We start from the raw sequence: 21,163 nt of genomic DNA, 5'->3' as shown, positions 1-21,163 counted from the left end.
ACGACGATCTCCCAGAGTGAGCATCAGGCCAATGGCGAAGCGAGCTGAGGCAACATGGCGGCCACAGCCAATCAAAGGCCTCGAAATGACCTTCAAACATTTGCTTTTTGTGTGCTTGTTTTTAAAGGGAGGAGTCAGCTGAGGCGGGAAAGTTAAACACAGAAAAATGCTCTTTCCAATGAGCCCAAAAAGCCGGCTCCTGGCCCCGCCATCGCGAAGCCATAATTTCTTGAAAATCGCTGTTTTCTCGCGATTTCCAGAAAAAGTTTTGCTACCTAGGTGGGTGAAATGAATTTTCCGAAGCACTTCTGCACCGTTTTCAGTGTAGATATTTTGAAATGAGATAGAAAAGGGGTTCCAGAAACTGAAAAGTTGATTTTCAAAAAATCGATTTTTTTTTTGTCATTTTTCGCGATCCCAAAGCCGCGTCCCCCCTTAAGTAAACAAAAATGGCGGTACCCACGCTAGCGCGGCAAAATCAGACGTTTACAAATTTTGAGTGCGCATAACACGCATACGAGCATATTTTCGACAGCTAACTTTTGGCGGGAGGGTAAAATAAGGCCCACACCGTGGTAGAAAATTCATTAATGCGGGATTGCTGTCCAATAACATTTTGTTGGCACGAGATACGCAACACATGGGCTTCTATGAACGTTCGCCGGGGATCCGGAAATATTTCGTTGCCGCGGGGATTTTGTACTCGCGGGGTTTCGTTATAGCGGGTTTCGACTGTAGTTGCATATAAGCAGCTTTGAAAATTCCATTTGGGCTTTCCAGTCACTTGCAAAGAATGCAGCTGTTGTAATGATGGTTGCATGTACAATTGCTGAGAGGCACAGAAAGTTTCTTGTAAATCAGCAATTGAACATTTATTGTCATATTTTACAGAATTTAAGCAACGAGTTAGAATCCTGGAAAAGCACATGACGATGGTGGAGTAGCAAGGCCACTTGTTCTTTACAATACAGCGGCAAATATGAAGGTCTACGAAGCAAATATCTCCTCTGGTACCCTGCCCATCTCCAGAGAACTCCAATGAAAGGATCCATTCACAACAATCTCATTTTGTCAAGCTCCATGGATTCTTTGTTTCATATCAATGAACTCATATCAATAAACAAAAATTTGAATATTTATATATTTTCGTCTGGTATGGAGCTCTTAATAAGAAAGCTCAAGGTATGCACTTTGAAGCAGTAAGTGCATAATTTAGTTTTAAAGCTGAATTTTTAAATTCATTTATGGAAATAATTCACATTGAAAAACCGCATTTCCAATAGGCGTAACATGCGTCTTAAAAGCCTTAAATTTATTGTAAAAAGAGCCTCTAATGCTGTCCTGAGGTTGACCTGAACCCACACTATAGAGATCCCTTAATGTGGACCTAAGGACAACATGGAAATGATGTGGGGCCAGACAAACAGACAGAATTAGTACCAGTCGAGGCTCATTTGAGAATGACCTCTAGTCGTCCTTTCGTACTGGGTAGGGCATTTTCAGGACAAATTCAGGTCGTCGTGTATTGTCTGGGTATACTCATTATATTACTAGTTAAGTCAAAATTCAACTACTCTTTATACAAGTAAGGTGTTGCAAGAAATGTCAGAAAGGTAGGGTGTGATGAAGAAAATAAAGTTGAAATAATTTAAAAAATCTATTTCGTTCAATAAGCCGATGACCAAACTTAAGGATTCATGCTGTACCAACATTGCACTTTTCAGAGCAGCCGTAGAGCATTTTGAAAGCCAAAGGAAACAAAGGTCCAACCCACAGTTGCAACCAGCATAAGCACAACTATCACACATGTTCTGCTGCTGTGGTCCACCATCATTACCCTCGACATTGCCCACAGTGGTGGTGCCGCCCTTTTATGCATACTCTGATACCCAACGTCAAAACACATTGCACACTTGTTACAACAGCAAATGAGCTTTGTTCTAAAAAGCACACCAAAGCAAGGTGACAAGCTTAGTTATGGTACCCTTGTTTCTAGTGCCAAATTTGTATTATACGACGTTACATATGCACATTACACATGCACATCAATGAACTTCAGCTCTTCATTTTGTGCATCATCCAAAAAATGTTGTTAGACAAAGTAAAAAAAAAACTGGGCCTACTACCCACTAGTGGAGCGAAGACTGAAGAAACCGTGAAGCCAGTGTCCTTGCCCTCCTCCTTTGTCACATCCTCACCATCAATGACCTTTCCTGATGTAGAAAACAGATTGAAGATGGAGCTCGGAGGCCAGGAAGAAGAAGTAGCCAGGGGCAGGCTTTTTTTCCTGTTCTGTCAACAATAAACTGAAGACGTATCAGTTCTGTGGTCTCTCTGGTCTTTCTGAAACATGGTGCCATGACCAGGAGCATCTGAAGACAGACGCACAGACTTCAACCCCATTCGCAACAACGGGTTGAAGAACGAAGCAGTGGCGTCTGGCTCAAGGACGAACCGTTGAGGGAAGGACCACCGACGACTTTTGGCGACGCACATAAACAGGCAAGAACTCTTTCAACACGTTTTAAGCATGAATAAAGAGGTCCTATTGTAGAAGCGGAAGACGCTTCGAGCAAATGTGACGATGCTTACGAGCGAAATCGATAAGATGATAGAAGAAGACGCTGATCGAGCGCAACTTATGACGCTTCTGAACCAGATGAAGAGCGTGTCACAGACGCTAAGACAAGTTAACGAACAGATTGAACCGTTCATTGAAGAAGACGACGCGGAGACAGAATTTGAAAAAGTTTTGCATTATGAGATGAAGACCGTCGCTGTAACGACAAAAACAGAGGAGCAATTACGCGAGTTAGAACAAGCGACGCAATTGACTACGAGAATAGTCACAGAACAGGCGAGCTCAGTGCAAGGTACTAACCAAATCTCGGAGACGCAAGAGCTTGTTAAGTTGCCACGTCTTGAGATAATCAAGTTTGATGGGAAAAAAACAGCATGGCCAAGGTTTTGGCATCAGTTCAAGACATCGGTGCATAACAGAGTGAACATGCCGAAGAATCAAAAATTTAATTACCTTCTGGCGTCTCTGAGCGGGGAGGCTGCGTCCCTCATAGAGGTTTGCAGTTTTCTGATCAGAATTACGAACATGCAGTCGCTCTTCTGAAAGAAACCTTCGGACGAGAAGATAATTTAAGAGAGACCTACATAAAAGAGCTTGCAAACTTGGAAGCAGTGAAGAGTCCTAAAGATGTAGATGGGTTGAAGAAACTCTTTCAAAAGTTGCAAGTGAACACACGAGCATTGCAGTCATTAGGAGTGGAAATGGGTAGTTACGCCATAGTGATAGCTCCTGTTGTAAAATCTGCGCTACCGGTGGATATGAGGATTGAAATGAAGGAGTTGAAGAAAAGTGACAAGAGACCAGCAACTACGGAATCGGACTCAGCGTCAAGAGACAGCACGAGCAGTTTGAAAGAAATTATGGAGTTTTTAAACATATATATACGCAGCAGAGAAGAAACTCGAGAGGCAAAATACGAGGTGACCCAGTCACCGCACAGTATGAGACGGACTAGAACATCTACGCTTCAAAGCATATCGATTAAGAAATGCATCTTCTGTGAGATGACTGGACACTACACGGAAGATTGCAGAAGAAGCATTAGTATGCAACAGAAGAAAGAAGCCTTGCAACGGGAACGAAGGTGTTTCAGATGCACCAGAAGATATGCCGCGCTAACGTACGCTGCAAAACATGCAAGGGAAGGCACGCGACATCCATGTGTCGACCACATACGCCTGCAGGAAAGTCAACACAGCAGCAATGCGGTGATGTTGAGCAAGTGCGTAAAAGCGCGCAACCTGACCGGTTAGACACCAGCAAGACCTGCAACATGCACGCACAGCAGTCTGATGAACACAAGTGCATACTACTGCAGACAGCCTTTTCATGGACGGAGGGAGAAGACAGCGGGTGTTACGCACGGATTCTGCTGGACAACGGGAGCCAGAGGACATTCATCCTCAAAAGATTGTCAAGAAAACTAGCGTGCAAGATAAAAAGATCCGAAAGGATTATTGTAGGATCATTTGGAGGAGGAGAGATGGAACTAGACATGAAAGTCGTCGAGGTCAGCGATAGGAAGGATCCCATCTCGGAGCCAGTCACGATTGCGGCACTGGAGATAGAAGTTATATCCTGTGACGTGCTACCATCGCCACCGTTGACAATACACGAAAGAGCAAGATCGATGGGAATTTGTTTGGCTGATGACAACGAGAAGACGGACAAAGAAAGAAAAAATATGAAAACTTCTATATTAACTGCAGCAGATTATTACTGGACTGTAGTCACTGGTCGCATTTGCGAGATTCATCCAAAAGTAATGGCAATAGAAACAATATGGCAATAGAAACAAGACTGTGGCAAGCTTAACTACCACCACGAGTGAAGAAGAGATAATTGATGTGAGCAGGTTCGGATCATACAAGAAAGCGTTACGAGTTACCGCGTGGGTGATGCGTTATATAAGAAACCGAAGAAAAGAAAGGAAAACAGGTTTGCTGACAGGAGAAGAATTGGACAAGGCAGAGTTTGTGCTGATAAAGCAGGAGCAGAAAACACTACAAAATACAGTGACCCGAATGAATGACAACATGAATCTGTACGACACGAACTTCTTCGAAGATGGTCAACGTGTCCTAAGAGTAAAAGGGAGGCTTCAGTGGAGTGATTTGAGCTTTGATGAGAAGCATCCTATTATTTTACCATGAGGAAGTCACTTTTCAGAACTCCTAGTTCTGAACGCGCATCAAGTGACAATGCACGGTGGCGTTGCGGCAACATTGACACATCTAAGAACGAAGTTTTGGATTGTGCGTGCCCGACAGATGGTGAAATATGTGATAAAGAAATGCATCACATGTAGTAGATTCAATTCTAGACCAATGGTACAAGAAATTCCACCACTACCAGCTGACAGGATAACACAGACGAGACCATTCGACACAGTTGGTATAGACTTTGCTGGACCGCTAAATGCTCGAGAGGAGAAAGGCAAAAAAATTACAAAGTTTCACATTGTGATATTTACGTGTGTAGTAACAAGAGCCGTACAACTGAAGTTGGTCAAGAGGATGTCATCATAAGCGTTTATACAAGCATTCCGAAGGTTCGTAGCTAGAAGAGGATTGTGTACAACTATTTACAGTGATAATGCAAGAGAATTCAAGAAATCTGAGAAAGAGATGAACAAGATATTAAAGATGGAAGATGAAAGGGTTCAACAGTATACCAGTAACCTGAAAATAAAATGGAAGTTTATTGTAGAGTTAGCTCCATGTTGGGGAGGATTTTATGAAAGACTGATCAGAAGCTTTAAGACATCCATGGCAAAAACTATAGGTGCTCGACTTTTGTATCAAGAAGAACTACGGACTGTGGTTATTGAAGCAGAAGGAGTACTTAACAACCGGCCTCTTACTTATGTGTATGACGATCCTAACGAGCCACAACCCATCACACCGGCGGACGTTATAGGAGGCAGGCAAGCAATGAACAAGCAGGAAGAAAACAGACTCGAAGAATACAGTTTGCTGAATTACTGGAGTGCAAGAAAACAGGCAATGATAACATGGTGGACCAGATGGAAAAAGGAGTACCTGAGGAAGCTTAAGTGTGCCAGCAGAAAAACAGAGCGTCACGCAAATGTACAAGAAGGAGATGTACTTCTGCTTGGAGAAGCGCGAAAAAGAACTCAGTGGAAACTCTGCAAGGTCGAAAAGATTTTCCCAGGCAAGGATGAACTAGTGAGAACATGCTTGCTTCGTACACCTGAAGGAAAATTAGTGAAGAGGCCGATTCAACTGTTGTATTCACTCGAAGGTTGCTTCGGTTGAATCTGGCCGACGGGAAGATGTAGAAAACAGATTGAAGATGGAGCTCGGAGGCGAGGAAGAAGAAGTAGCCAGGGGCACGCTCTGCATATTTTTTTTCCTGTTCTGTCAACAATAAACCGAAGACGTATCGGTTCTGTGGTCTCTCTGGTCCTTCTGAAACACCTGACATCTATGTATGCTGTAGTACACTTGACGACAGTATGCCTTATCCTCTCCCCTCCTCCTTTCCCTCTACTCATCATAAGTTCTTTGCACCCCTTGCTACACTACACCACACATTGCCATGCTATGCTTCTGTTCTCTATTTCTTTTTGTCTCTTTCTATCTCTCTGTTTCTCTTTCATTTCGTCGGTCATTCTGCTTATCTTTGTCCTTCTCCAGTTTTTCTCAATCTCGAGCCCAGAGCGAAAGATCGAGCAATCTCTCCTAATCGTATGGTTCTCACAAATGCTTTTTCAACTATCAAACCAGGTCACGTGTGTGGTTACGATGCTCGCTTTCAGACCGTGAGTACCCCGGTTCAAATCGCGCCTTGCCAGATATATTTATGTCACTTCATTTATTTCTTCTCCTTACACGTCTCCTCTCTTACTCCTTTCCTCACTCCTCTGCACTTCACAGAGAAAAGTTTCCACCTAACGCTCATCTCCCTTTTCCTACCTGGCTCGTTGTCTCAGTACCTGCTGTACTGGGTAGAGGGGCTTTCCAAATAACTATGCCATATACTGTCACCTGAGTTTTTGCATATGATCTGCATAAAAATGGCAACTTAAACTGCTAAAAATAATGCAAGAATCATATAGGGGTGCATTACCAGCGAACCTGTGTGGCTACACGTACCAGCCTTCTTTGCCAGACTCATGGTCTTTTCATGCATGCTGTGCTTTCGCACAGACTTGCTTTCACAGTCTGTATCCACATTGCTGCTGTCGATGCAGTCTTTTTCTGTGGAATAAATAGGCTGTGCCTTCCCGGCAGCTTTGTCTATGTTTTTATATTTAGTTTTGCAAAGCAAGCTCTGCTAGCAGTATGTATGTCTGGCATGAGTGCTGTTGTGACCCTAGTCAATAGGTGCCATGCTGTTGCTGAGAAACGTACTCGGGCCGCGCTCCCACGCCCGGAACTCAAGTTCTCTCGGAACCAGTGTCCAGCGGCGGGGAGCGACAAAAGGATCAAAAGACGGTCCGTGAGCCAATGTCCCTACAAGCAATTCCTCCGGGCCGGCTTGTTTAGCGAGACGGCGAAGCAGACCGACCGCACAGGTCGTGTCTCCACGATTCAAGTATCTACTCCTTGGCTACCCTTCCTAGGAAAGGCGGAAGAAGCAACCCAACCACCAAATTGTGCCGGGAAGGAACTCCACTTTCCCTATCCACAAAGCATTGCATCAACAGGTGCAATAACTATTTGGCGGACCGTGTATTACTGAATTATGCCCTGTGGGCGGTGTCTTGTGTGTATGATTGGCGTTCCAATCGAGGAGGAAAAGCCTGACGGGGTTTAAAACGGCGCTGCAGAGTGCTGGACGTCGCTGTGAACTATGGAACAGTTCAACCACCATGCTCGTGGTTTGTGAAACTCCTAACCTCTATATGTTGTATATAAGCGTACATAGTGCCATAAATCTGTTTGTTTTTCGTGTCCCCATCTTGTCAGCGTTCGTTTCCTCCACCCGAAGTTACGCCATGCTAAAACAAGAGACCGGGTCCGCATAACCTTAATGTTCGGGCAACCCACGTCAGCGGGGAAGCGTCGGGTAGACCCCGGTCTGCAACAGCTGGTGATCAGCGCTGGGATTCAAAGCGACTACTGGTGAACAGCGCAGAGATCTGCAACAACTGGTGGCAGCGGTAGGATACGATTCAGTGACGGAGAACGACATAGACCCAAGGTCAGCCGAAAGCCCTGGAATTCGGCGGGATTGAAGCTACAAGTGACAACAACAGTCGGCCCACAAGGAGCAGCTGGCTCGAGACATGGGTCACGTATGGGTGAGTGCTTGGCTTTTCCTTCGAGTGAACCAGGTTCTAAAAGAGGGTAAATTTTAGAACTGGTAGCTAACTTTGCCGAAAGACACAGTTTCGCCATTTCGGGAAGTTATTTTGAAAGTAGCGAGCACTCAGTGTGATCATGGACTTACGGGAGCTGCAGAAGTCGGACTTGTTGCTGTTGTGTGAGGAATCGGGGATTGATACAAATGGTTTGGCATGAAAACCCATAATCATTCAACTGATTAATGTTTTGGGGGCTGATGATGAGGATCCCTGTGAAGCATGGGACCTCACCAGTCAACGAAAGAGACAGCAGAAAGAGGAGGAACAGAGGGGTGAGAGCGAAAAAGAGGAGCGTCGCTTAGAATGCGAGCGTGAAACAAAAAGACGGGAATCTGAGAGAGAGGAACGTCGCTTAGAACGGGAGCGTGAAACTAAAAGACAGAATCTGAGAGAGAGAAACACCGCTTAGAAAGCGACTGGTGCACGAGATTGCGATCTGCAAACGAGAACTTCAGTTGAGGAATGGGACGGGCAGTAGTCCCCAGCAAGTGGTACCTTATCGCAACTTGAAGGCCGAGTTCTGGATGTCTAGGTACATGCAGCCATATACAGATTCAGGGGATATTGGCTTGTACTTTATGGTCTTTGAGCGGAAGTGCGAGGAACTGTCATTTAAGCGAGAAACGTGGTGTCAAAGGCTCCTCACTGTTCTGCCTCGTGAGGCAGATGAAGCTGTTGCGCGACTCCTTGAGCAGGACGCGAACAACTACGAGGTAGTTAAGGCAGAGATGTTCTGGATGTTTGGAACTTCTGCCTGGAGAAAAGAAGAGCAGCTCCGAAAGGAGTCTGAAAGCAAACGCAAAGCAGAAAGACAACAGTCTGAAAGCGAGGCGCATCGGAAAGCGCTGGACGTTTAAGCACGTCATGAAGCGCCAGAACCCGAGATCGCACTAGAAAAGGGCCCGCATATTCTCGAATGCATCAATGTAGAGCATGTAGAGAACGAGGCCTTGGCTGGTCTGGAGGTAGAGACGGTATTAAAAGACGGTCCTTGCGGGGATGAGGTGGGTGCCAGCAGCTCTAATGGGCTCAGTAAGGAGCTGGAAACCATCCTCATGCTTCGAGAGGACGTCTTGAGATCGTGACATGTAGATATGGTTAGCGCAGTCGCTAATCAGAGCCAGAACGTGATGCTTCAGGAACGCAGCGATGCCATCGGAGAGGACCCAGTAAATGGTTTCATCAGCATTGACAAAGATAATTTGCCCGACAGTCCGTCGTGATGCAGAGTTCAAAAAGCGTTAGCGGGAGGGAAAATGTGGCACAAGCTCCAACGAGCTTCTCGACCCCTCAGTTCCCGATGCGACATGATGATGGCATCGAGAGAAAGGAGGCAAGCAAAGATCGCCGAAAAAGAAAGAAGGGAAAGCGTTCCGCACTGCGTAACCCTAAAAGAGGTCCCACCCCATCGCGAGAAAGACAAAAGGGTAGGCCTTCCGTTCGTTTCAGGAAACGTCAATGGGGACGGGCGTTCATGGAGGTGCAAGCGGCGAGACAGGTGTAGAGGGGGAAAACGAGGTACGTCACCCCAACGAAGCGTGCAGTTCAGTTCGATAACTTCGGGAAAGTGGCCTTGCCCGAAGGGTCGAAGTCGAAAGACAGAGTGGCTAAATACCGCGTAGTGGAGAACACAAAGAGAAAATGGCACAGGCGTCCCCCCTGCTTCTGGCGTCCCTCTCACGTTCCCCAAGAAAGCCGGCCGAAGTGCAGAATGAGGCGTGACAGCGAGACACAGACTAGCGCTCGTGCATTTTGTAGCCTCTGACGTGCTCGAAAACTGCCAAGACCACGACCCCATCGAGTGCGATTCAAAAGACTCTAGTTGAGAAAGGGGGAACGGTCAGTTTGAGTAACTTTTGTGCGGGCATGCTAAATATTTTTACTCAATGTTACTTTGTAGATGCAGATTTCAGTCGTTTTAATTGTGTAAGTTACGTGATGCAGAGTAAAATTTTCAGAAAGAAAACCGCCGAACTAAAGGTTGAAAGTTAGCATCGAAGTGCTTTAATCATTTGTGCGAATATACCGAGAAGGTAAAAACCGAAAAAAAAAATGTATTTTTCTAGTGTTTCAAAGGTTTAGTGTAATATCGTATGCCTTCACTGCCAGGTCGATTTGGAGTGAATGAGCATTTGACGGAAGATATTGGCATAGACCACATTATTTCGTAAAATGATTACGCTTGGCGCGACACGGTTGAGTTGTCGTTATGCGCTGTGAGAATTGAGAGCCATTGGTGCAAGAGCCATTGGTGCAAGACACAAAAATAACCTCGGGTTATTTTTGTGTTGTACACGGTGTGTTACAACGTAAACTAAGAGTGTTAAAAAAACTGCGAAAGATTAGGCGTTTGGTTAATAGTGCCGAGCATTTTGAAGCGCTGTATTAATGAGATTAATTGAAAACGCTCAGAAGAGCTCAGTGTTTCTTTTAAAATCAAAGGCGTTAGCATAGGCAGGTAACTTTAACCGAAAAAACCTGCTAGAAGGCAGTGTTTGTTCCTACGTTTTGTTGGGTTTTTTTGAAGACGATTGAGCAAGTGATCATATGAGTGGAACAGTGAGCTTTTTTTGCTAATGTTGAGCTAACGAAAACTATTTTGCCCACAGCGTAGACCAAAGTTTCAGGAAAGCTAGATAGCTTAATGTCTGAGTAGTGGACGGTTATTGGCAGCCGTAAACAAAGACAGACATTAAGACAACTTTAGCGCTCACCGAATCCGAGTTCCGAGCCAATACTCTCGGTGGGACAGAACCGATGAAAGTGGTCAGCAATGAAAAGGAGGCAGCCGTTCTATGTCAGGACGACAGTGGTAACAAGCAAAGCTGCGCCTTACTTGAGCCAGAAATTGGGCTCTCGTGAGATAACGTACTGCGCTTCAGGATAGGAGTGCGCTTGCATTGTGTAGGCCATTCATCAGTTGCAGTTTCATCTCAGAGGTGCCAAATTTAAAATAGAGACAGACCATTGTCCCCTTACGTGGCTGCAAACCGTGACATCGAAGAACGGTCACCTTTTGAGGTGGAGTTTGATTCTTCAAAAAATATCAGTTTGACAATGAAGAGATTATGTAAATGTGTAAGGTAGCACGTCTGGTTTCTCGGCACAAGTGAGTCCTGAGAGTTTTGAGTGTGTTAAGGCTAGTAATGAGAATTGGTTTGCCATCCCTCTTTTTGGCTTGGTTTATTCGAAGGGGGCCGAGTGCTTGCTTGTGCATGTGATCGAGTTTCAGAGACGCTGTCGAGGTTTTCAGCAATTACTCAGACAATGCGACAAGTGAAGGCGAGTTCCTGGCATTCAACTACGGACCCTTTCGTCATCCCTTCGAGCAACAGTGGTGACTGCTGCCCTCCGCAACTCATCTGGCGAGGGGGAAGCTGTTGTGACCCTAGTCAGTAGGCGACATGCTGTCGCTGAGAAACGTAGCCGGGCAACGCTCTCACGCCCGGAACTCCAGTTCTCTCGGAACTAGCGACCAGTGGCGGGGAGCGACAAAAGAATCAGAAGACGGTCCATGAGCCAATATTCCTACAAGCGATTCCTCCCGGCCGGCTTGTTCAGCGAAACGCCGAAGCAGACCGACCGCACATGTTGTGTCTCCGAGATTCAAGTATCTACTCCTTGGCTGCCCTTCCTGGGAAAGGCGGAAGAAGCAACCCAACCGCCAAATTGTTCCAGGAAGAAACCCCATTTCCCCTATCCTCCAAGCATTGCGTCAAGAGGTGCAATAACTATTCGGCGGACTGTGTGTCACTGAGTTATGCTTTGTGGACGGTGTCTTGTGCGTGCGATTGGCGTTCCAATCAAGGAGGACGAGTCCAACAGGGTTTAAAACGACGCTGCAGAGTGCTGGACGTCGCTCTGAACTATGTAAAGGTTCAACCACCACGCTCATGGTTTGTGAAACTGCTAACCTCTATATGTTGTAAATAAGTGTAAATAGTGTCATAAACCTGTTTGTTTTTTGTGTCCCCATCTTGTCGTTTCCTCCACACGAAGTTACGCCCCGCTACCACAAGCGACCGGGTTCGACGTAACCCTGATGTTCCTTCCCGCAACCCACGTCAGCGGGGAAATGTCGGGTAGACCCCGTTCTGCAACAACTGGTGATCAGCGCTAGGATTCGAAGCGACTACTGGTGAACAGCACAGATATCTGCAACAGTGCACCCTACTAGCTGCACATCTCTATTCTTTGTCATTATTACTTTTGCCTGTAGGAGAGCGCACCGCCAGCTATGCAGTCTCTATTGTTTGTCTACACATTTAGATTTTAATGAGCACTTCCACACCACTCCTTAGGAGAGCTTGAGCTAGAGGTAGACAGTGTTACTGTAAAAATGTGGTGACTGAAGCTAGCAGTACCACACAGATCTAGCATTGCCAGACCAGAAATTTCCCAATCTGATTGTGCCAGTTTCCTGCAGAAATGGGTGCCCTCCCAAGTGATTATGCACTTTGTTCTATCAGGCAGGTTTTATTTTAAGCAGTAGCAGAGTACATTAACTTGGCACTCGGTCGTTGATGGTTACCAATTTGAACAAGGATATAGAAAGGTCTGTGGGTGCACCTTAACATACCCAAGCCTTGATGAAATAGTCTACCATCTTCCATCACTTCAGGAGGCTGGTGCTGCTGCAAAATAACTAGCCAGCAGCAACACTGTGATGTATACACTCATATTAGATCTAACCATGGGTTTAATAATATCTGTAGCGAGAGGCAGAGGGACGTGTGGAATCTCACCAAATATCTAAATATGTGCCGAGAGGCACTACATAGAAGGCACTACATATCTAAATCTACCTTGCCAGACCTACATCCTCAAAACCAAAAAATGAAGGCACCATTACTTGTGGCGAACATAGTGCATTAAGAGTACCTGCACAAATACTACTGCATATCAGTAAACACACTATAACCAATAGGGATTCAAGCTCAATTGCAGAGCAACGACAAAGCCGCGCTGCAGGTCTGGCGGCAAGCTCTGGGAAAATGTAAATAGGCAGGGCAGAGGGCGCAGTCTTAAAATTAAGCCTGTTTCACTAACAGCCGACAGCGGCAGCACGTGTGCGCATGCAATTTTTGGTCGATGTGGGGAACTTCAAAGCTGTGCCGTGAGCTAGGCACGCTGAACCGAGAGGCATGCTTTGTGAAGCTGCATTTCCGCGACGATACATGTGACCCCATAAAATCAGAAGTGAGGTACAGAGCATAGCTGTGTGCCATGACAGTGCAGAGAGTACAAAGGCAGGTAATCCACCTGTAAAACTGTAGCAGTTCCAGAACATGCCGTACAAGAGAGAAAGTCTTCACACTGTGAAACTACAGTTTTAGTTGTATGTTAAAACAACTGTGTTTTGCTTGCTTGTGTTTGTGAAATGTAGCTATTGTTGGGTGTTCACACTCGCATACATCATAACATGGTTAGTGTTGCGTTGTTGGTTGCTTTCAACTGAACTCCACACGCTGCCAAAGGTTTGGTGCCTGCTATTCGCACATAAATTGATTGATATGTGGGGTTTAACGTCCCAAAACCACTATATGATTATGAGAGACGCCGTAGTGGAGGGCTCCGGAAATTTAGACCACCTGGGGTTCTTTAACGTGCACCCAAATCTGAGCACACGGGCCTACAACATTTCCGCCTCCATCGGAAATGCAGCCGCCGCAGCCGGGATTTGAACCCGCGCCCTGCGGGTCAGCAGCCGAGTACCTTAGCCACTAGACCACCGCGGCGGGGCTATTCGCACATAAAGAAGACCGCGTCATCGCGCCGGGAAGAATGTTTGTGCATTTTCAGCAAACTTTGACATTGTTGTGCTGGCTTGTTTTACTTTTCTCGCTATAATAAAATAGTATTTATACGGCCTGCTGAATCTAACTGGTCCTCAGTACATTAATTGTATATGTCACCTTCAGAGATTGTGTAGTTTTCTTTTCTGTTTTCAAAGTATGTTCGCTTTTCAAAGTGTCTGATCAGCTGGGAGATCTTTTTAAAGAGGTACATTGCGCGGCGCTGCAAGCACAGCACTAAGGCATGTGCGTGAAAGCTAACGGCAGCGCACAATGTATATTCCCCCAAAATGCACGACGTATATTCCCAGTTTCCATCTTTCTGCCAGACATGGCGCTGCCTGCCCCAAATCACAGAGCCACTAAGCGATGCTTGGGGAGCGAATAGCTGAATGAAAGGAAAAACAAACATAAACATGATTTCTATAAGTTTTGCATCAGTAGATGCCCTCTTACCCTTCAGCACACCTGCTACAGTCTTCATGAAGATACAAAGAAAGGCTGTGACATTCATATACTTTTCAATCTTCAATATTTAACCAAAATTTTCAAACCAATAAATGCAACCAAAACAAAGAGCAGGCTTAAAACTAAGCAGTTCATGGCTCTTTTTTAAAGAAAAATAACGCACTCGCTCTGCTAATACTCAGTAATATCCGGTGATACAGAGAGAAATGAGTTCAGTATAAATTGTACGAGTTCCGCACAGGAAAACATTGGCCAAGCCGCCCTGCTAGCCTCTTGTTAATCTACCAGCGTGGTTGAGGCTGTGCATCTGTAATCAAGGTTTTAGAAAGCAGCGTACCAATGGAAAAGAGAGCACTCACCAAACTTTGTTGGGAAGAGAGACTCGTCGTTGACGGTCTTTTGGGTGAAGGTCATTACATAGTCTATGTACTGGGGGGCTGCCACCTTGCACTTCTTCCCTTTCTCATCAAACCACAGGTACTGCCTGCACCGGCGAGAGCAAGAAAGAGATCGAATAAGCAGAAATGACACATCTCAAGTTCACTTTTGCAAGCAGGTCCACACTACAAGTTGGAGTAAACTAGTAGCGAGTTTATAATCTATGCCTCCGTCATTTACAATAGCAATGTTTAAATGGTTTATCCTTAACTTCTCCAAGGTTACAGCGAACACAGCACATCTCTGTGTCTCATGATAACATACGCACATTCTATTTTCCCTTCTGCTGCCAGTGTTCTCGTTAAAACAGGGCAAGGTCGCACGGTCAGTCCCCTATTCTAAGGGTACGCTGGCTCTGGCCATCCTTTCAGCCCTCCTGACTAGCCTACTGCGGTCCCTAAGGGCAGACACAAGAAAATTGAGCTTCAATACAAGGAAAAAGCTTCAGCCAAATCAGAGTCAAAGATCACAACTTTTAATTTTGAAAACAGCGCTCGCCTAAACAGAACACACTTATCTAGTACTGTGTTTTATAGAAGACTGGTTGCCGTGTTGAGGTTGCTCTACATTGTTCCACTTTTCAGTAACACACAAACAGCATATGAGGCTAGTGTCAATGAAAGCTGGCCCCAGAGGCCATTATTCACTCATGGTATCTAGTTTTTCCATCTGAATTTGAAGGTAGCATATTGACAAGATTATCCCCAAAGTCAACATCTAGGCCTGGCATGAAGCAGAAACAGCAATGGCAGAGTAGGCCTGAAGTAAAAATAAATGTTAAGGAAGGAACAGCCATCTAAATCTTCAACTAAGTGCACTAGCGGTGACTTTTCTGTGCATCAGCGCACCATGTGACTGGCAGTGTGAAGTTGCAAAAATGGTTAAGCCCATGCCCACAGAGCATGCTCAGCTAGGCTTGTCTGCTAGGGAGTTCCTTATTAACACACTTCACTTCAGATGAACACACACTTCAGAACACACACTTCAGCACACTTCAGATGAACAGGCACTATGAGTAGGCATAAGGTTTCGCTGATACTTCATGTTCCGAAGGTGTATGCTGCAGCAAGCTATTGAAGAGATAAAGCATGTTAGATATGCCACACACCCCCATTCATGAGACAAGCCAAAAGCCTGGTTCGTCTGCAATGGGCTACCACTATGAGGAGACGTCTTCAAGAAGGAAAAGCCTAGTACACAATGAACCAGCTAATTGCACTTACCCTCACGTTGTTTGCAACTTGGCTCCATCATATGGCGCTGACGCACAGAAAGGTTTCCACTTGCTCAAGTCAACTAAAATATTTGGCCAGCTGTACCATTGCAGGTTGCTAGATCGCACGCACTCTGACACTTGCCATAACGTTGTGTGAGGATTTGCTTTTCTCCAGACGTGAAGGCTCCTTACATGAAGTGTTTCATATGATCTAAACTGCTGAGAATTTCCGCATTACCTGCTCTAGATTCCAAGCACCACAAAGGCCTTTTACAAGGTCCATTATAAGAGTGATTTGCTATTTATGGGAAAAATAAATTTATTGATGGGACCTCCACAAATAGCTGAAATCCTTGAAGATTCTCCCCTAGCATAAATAGACTTGCAGAGTCTGCCACGCCTAGAAGGTACTCTGAAAGTTCTCAACGTGAGTGTCTCTCAGGAACGATGTAGTAACATACTTTTTATATGCTTGTCAAGATCAGCCAATGCTTTACTTCCAGCTTTCTCTTCGGTAGGGGAAACATTAGGCAATTTCCTTGAACGCCTTTTGCTGTTTCCTGGGCTGTGACCTTGAAATGCATTACTAGTTCATGAAGATCTCTTGAAGCATCTTCAATGTTTCGGTGCCATTCCTTTTAGGCGTCCCATTGACAGTTTCTTACTTTGGGACCTCCTGTTTCTGTGTATTATGTAACCCCTTCTTGTATATGCAATAATAACAAGTGAACTTGAACCCTTGATGGCATATGCTGTTAAAGCGAATGCTTCATAGCACCATGTTTACAAAGTCGTAAACAACATTTCATGTGGAGGCACGTTTTTCCACTCAGGCTGCTTGTAGTTAACCGCCAATCCTCTGTACTAGAAATGCTGACACCATACTTGGGAAGTAAAAGCAGCGCAAAAATATAGACAAAGACAGAGGAAGAGACGACACCCCGGTGTCGTCTCTTCCTCTGTCTTAGTCTATATTTTTGCACTGCTTTTACTTCCCAAGTATGAACCACCAACTAGCCCAAGTTTCGCTATTAATGCTGACACCAACCACAATATGCAACCTATTTTACAATACTGTCATGAACAGTCGTATCACAGCAAGTTAAAGCCCATCACTTTTAAATATAACCCTGTATTAGCTTCTTGCTTGGTGTCATTTATATGTAGCATTCAATTCAGTAGAGTTGATCAATCACACTATTCACTCTAGGAACAGTCCTGCCATTCATGTAATGTTTATGACAAGCAACAATATTCTGCAACACCTTGAGAACAGTGAAATCTCGATACAACCAATCTCAAGGCACCACTAAAATTATTCATCATTTTGAAGAGTTTCCGTAGTGAAAGTATTGAAAAATTGCACAGAAACCGTAAGGCCAAAACCGCGAGTTGCTTTCCTCTGCTGTGTAAGAATTTGTGACTGTGTTACGTTTGAATAAGCGCAAAAGAACAAATAAAGTCAAAATATTACAGAACCAGAACACATTTATTTGAGGAAGAGCCCAATCTATCTCTATGTGGGAAGCTCGACTGCTGAAAGACGAACTCTTAAGCGTGTGCATCCTCCTCAAGCACTGTAAAGCATTAGTGCTCATACTGATCTTGCACATTGTTTCAACATCGCCTTCGCTCTCATCGTCGTTTTCTTATCGCAACAAATGGCATAGATCTTATCATTCGTCAGCTAAGCTCACGCGCATGCTTCGTCTTCGCACTGTGCCTTGTGTTCGAGTGTTCGTGAAGCATGTACAGGTAATCATAGACGACGTCATCCAATAGTTAACTCGTGTCACATTTTCCATTGTCCTAGCATCAATTTCGAGCTGCTTCCAGAGATTATTGGTGGTTGAATGTTCAGTTCAACCACCAATAAAGGGGCTAGAAACCAGCAAGCAGGTCACGCTGCCCGGTGAAAGCAAAGAGAACAAGGTGAGTCAAAGGGAACAGGGTGAAGCCCGGTGCGAAAAGCAAGTTCCAATAATGATGGCAGTACAGCTATTGTACATTTGAATAGGACGGGCAAATAAACAAATAGCCAAGTGTTCTGATGATGTTGATGGTGACAGCTACGAAGCTGGTCATTAATTTTACAGTTGTAACTTTTTGAAATCGCTGATCGTTATTTTGAAGTGTTGTGAAGATATAAAGGGGGATAAAATTCAATAGTTATTCTGAAAGATTTGATATTCTGAAATTCGCAGTAGCGAAATATTTTTACGTTACATTAAACCAATGGACACTTGGTGGTGGATTTCCGAAAAGTTGTTAATCTGAAAAAATCGTTATACTACTGAAGTTCGCTAAAGCAAGATTTGACTATTGTCTTTTGGCCATGCAAGAACAACTGTCATCTGGCTTCTCGCGTTTAGTTTCTTGGAAATTCGGCACTCACCTTTTTCCCATCAAAACTGCAGTGCCACAATAATGTAGCGAACCAAACCCTACTTAACAGTGCCACCACTCAACAGCAGCAAGCAAGCAAAAACTAGTAATCAAACAAAAGTGGCCAGGGCCACAGCAATGGAAAAAAAAAATTTACAGCTGTGTCGTTATGGTGACACAAACTGCCCCGTGTGAACAGCATGAAATAATCTCTGGCACCAAAATCACAATGCCAAAAAAAGTGACTCATAGCATGTTGCCAAGCATAGTGTACGTGAATACAAATGCTTCTCAAAGCAATTCAATGCACTGTAAACACTTCACCTACTGAACACAACTCATTAGTCTGTGACAAGCTGATGAGAAGCGAGGCACAATTGACTCCTGCAATGAAGGGTGACAGTGAATTGGATAACAAAAACAAGTTATCTGTGGTTGCATCGACTTATTGTATTGCACACTACTCACCTCTCTTCATAAGTAAACAAGACACCCTGTCAGCAATTATACTTAAAGAACAATGTGTAAATAAATAAAACAGCCTCTGAGTAATTATAGTAAAAAACAATGCGTGCAATTTGAATACGACTTGAAAGCATGCTATGTGCCTCACAATGGCATTATTGTGCACGACAAATTATAATGAAATGGTAACATGTCAATACAAAAGTCAGATCCACCTAGCACAAGTCCAGTGCTTGCATGAGTTCTCAAAAAATGCCCTTAAAATCAGTGCAAGACATTATTAAAACCAGGGCATGACCTGAAACACTCAAGAAGATGAGGACAGATTGTGCCTCCATTTATGAGCTGTTGGTTATGATGCCCACTTAATGAAACCCATTCATGGCCATACTTTATGGATATAATGACAAAACTATCTAATATCACTAAGCCGGTTAGAAATGCTGATCCATGCTTTACATATTTAAAAATTTTATACATTCATACCCACCAGTGTGTGACAGAAATTTCCGACGTGTCATTGAAGTAACCCTTTTCAACATTACATCACCTACAAACAGGCAATTGAAATACGATAAGAGTAAGGATCCATACTACAACTTTTCTTGGAATGTCGTGTCACCAGGATTCCACAGTAAAGCAACTGCTGAAAAGTTGTGACACCATAGATACACAGCTAAACCCTGTGGAGAACACTTTGGTACCAAAGGAGCTTACCTATTCCCTGGGCCGGTCATGTCGGGACAGCCAGACATGGTGCAAAACTCAGACACCGTCCCATAGAGGAGGTTGATGTGGTCAAAGAAAGCCAGTGCTGCACGTAAAAGAGGTAATGTAAAGAAAACTTGCGGAATAAACACCTTCCTAAGCTATGTCTTTATGCATTGGAATATTAAAATTTTCAACTCAAGCCTTGAAGAGGTAATGTAAAGAATATCCAAAAAACAGCCAAACAATGCTACACAGGAACGCAAATAATCAAACCAAGGCCCTAAATTTCAAATAATCATCTGCATATTTACAGCAATGCTAATATAAGATTTCAATCACACAATTTCCCTTAGGTAATACAGATGCCAGTTGTTTTATATGAATTAAATGTAAAAATGTTTCTGCCGTTACAGAAGAGCATGCATTCAGATCATTCACTGATGTGCTGTCAAGCAAAGTTCACTCGTATAAAAGAATACCATCATGAGCAGCGGTTACATCAATGCAGTGAGGAACGCGCCAGCACACTTGTTTTGCAACTGGTTTTTTGTTATATCTGCCAAGTATTTCCAGTTATCCTCTGTCAAGTGCCTTTTAAATCCATAACGGCTTGAAAGGGACAGCTAATCTGCTTGCTTGAATGTTCATTTTCATGTTGCAAGGTGGGAAAGCAAATTCTTAGCCTGTCGCTAGGCAGATGTACATGGCAACTGCACAAAGCAAATGATCTTTCGATCATGCCTTACAATGCAGACACATTTGCAGCACCGTCATGTACCCCAGAGCGCCCACAGAAAAGACATTCTGTGCCTGAAGCCTTTTTCTCTATGATAGATAGAGTACCAACTTCCGCAGTTTTGAACCTGAATACTAATGCCTGAAATTTTGGACATATCAGAGCCCGCCCACAAATTGCCTGTTCATGAAGCTGCGCTGCGTCCAGTCTGTTGGCATCGGGCAGACGGCAGCGAAGGCTGCTGCTAGTGTCAGTGCAAAGTATTGCGATGAGTCAGTGCACAGTTCATAGCATATTCCCTGTACTGTACATAGTGTGTTGTGCTGTGCCTGAAGGTTGGAAAGGATGCTCCATACCTCCTGTGGGCCAGGGTGTCAATCAAGATACAAGAGAAATGACGAAGAAGTGTCAGTGTTCTGGCAGCTTACAGACACAAAGGGTGAAAAGGTCCAATCAGGATACCTCGGCAAGAAAGGCATGGTCTGGTGGTTCTTGAGCTCTCAGATACAGACACACAGGTCAGGGAGAAGAAACATTTATAAACAACACGAGCTAACAAATACACACCCTCTCAACAACCAAACAACCCACTTCCTAGAAATTTTTGCTACAAGTCTTATCCCGTAGTATGTCAGACCTACGATCTTGCGAATAATTGGCTCATCCTCACTGCCTAACTCATTGTCTACGAGGTCCATAAAGCATCACTTGCTGTACTAAGATATGAAAGTAAAGCAACCTTGCAAGAGATGACGAAACAATACGTTCACGAGGACACGAAAAGATCTGGAGGTGCTCTCAGGAATGCATCAGAAGGCAACGCGCCCGACACAGCACTTAGACCGTGCCCTCCGCCCTTGGTGGTGCCAAACTGCAACATTTGTGGCACCGAGGTCACGAGCTCAGCAGGCCATTGTGCTGGACCAGAGCCTTCAGCACCATGGCCATGGGGTCTGTACCCGGCTACACTCAGGACACAACCTGGATAGCATACTGCAACAGCCCGCAAGGCCCTGACCACAATACGTGTTCACCT

General features: G+C 44.6%; 1 protein-coding gene across 2 annotated transcripts in view; it reads right to left on the bottom strand.

Annotated features, from left to right (window-relative positions):
• Mob2 (MOB kinase activator 2) overlaps nt 1-21,163 on the bottom strand; it is a 163,570-nt gene that overhangs the window by 2,963 nt on the left and 139,444 nt on the right. For both annotated transcript variants that reach the window (XM_037422002.2, XM_075886786.1), the window contains exons 3-4: nt 19,398-19,494; nt 14,536-14,660 (exon numbers count right to left, since the gene is read on the bottom strand). In XM_037422002.2, the coding sequence (XP_037277899.1) occupies nt 14,536-14,660; nt 19,398-19,494 (222 nt within the window). The remainder of the gene's footprint in view (nt 1-14,535; nt 14,661-19,397; nt 19,495-21,163) is intronic.

The sequence above is a fragment of the Rhipicephalus microplus genome, chromosome 2 (genome assembly GCF_043290135.1).
Source record: "Rhipicephalus microplus isolate Deutch F79 chromosome 2, USDA_Rmic, whole genome shotgun sequence".
Lineage (NCBI taxonomy): Eukaryota > Metazoa > Arthropoda > Arachnida > Ixodida > Ixodidae > Rhipicephalus > Rhipicephalus microplus.
This window is presented reverse-complemented; position numbering and strand designations above follow the sequence as displayed.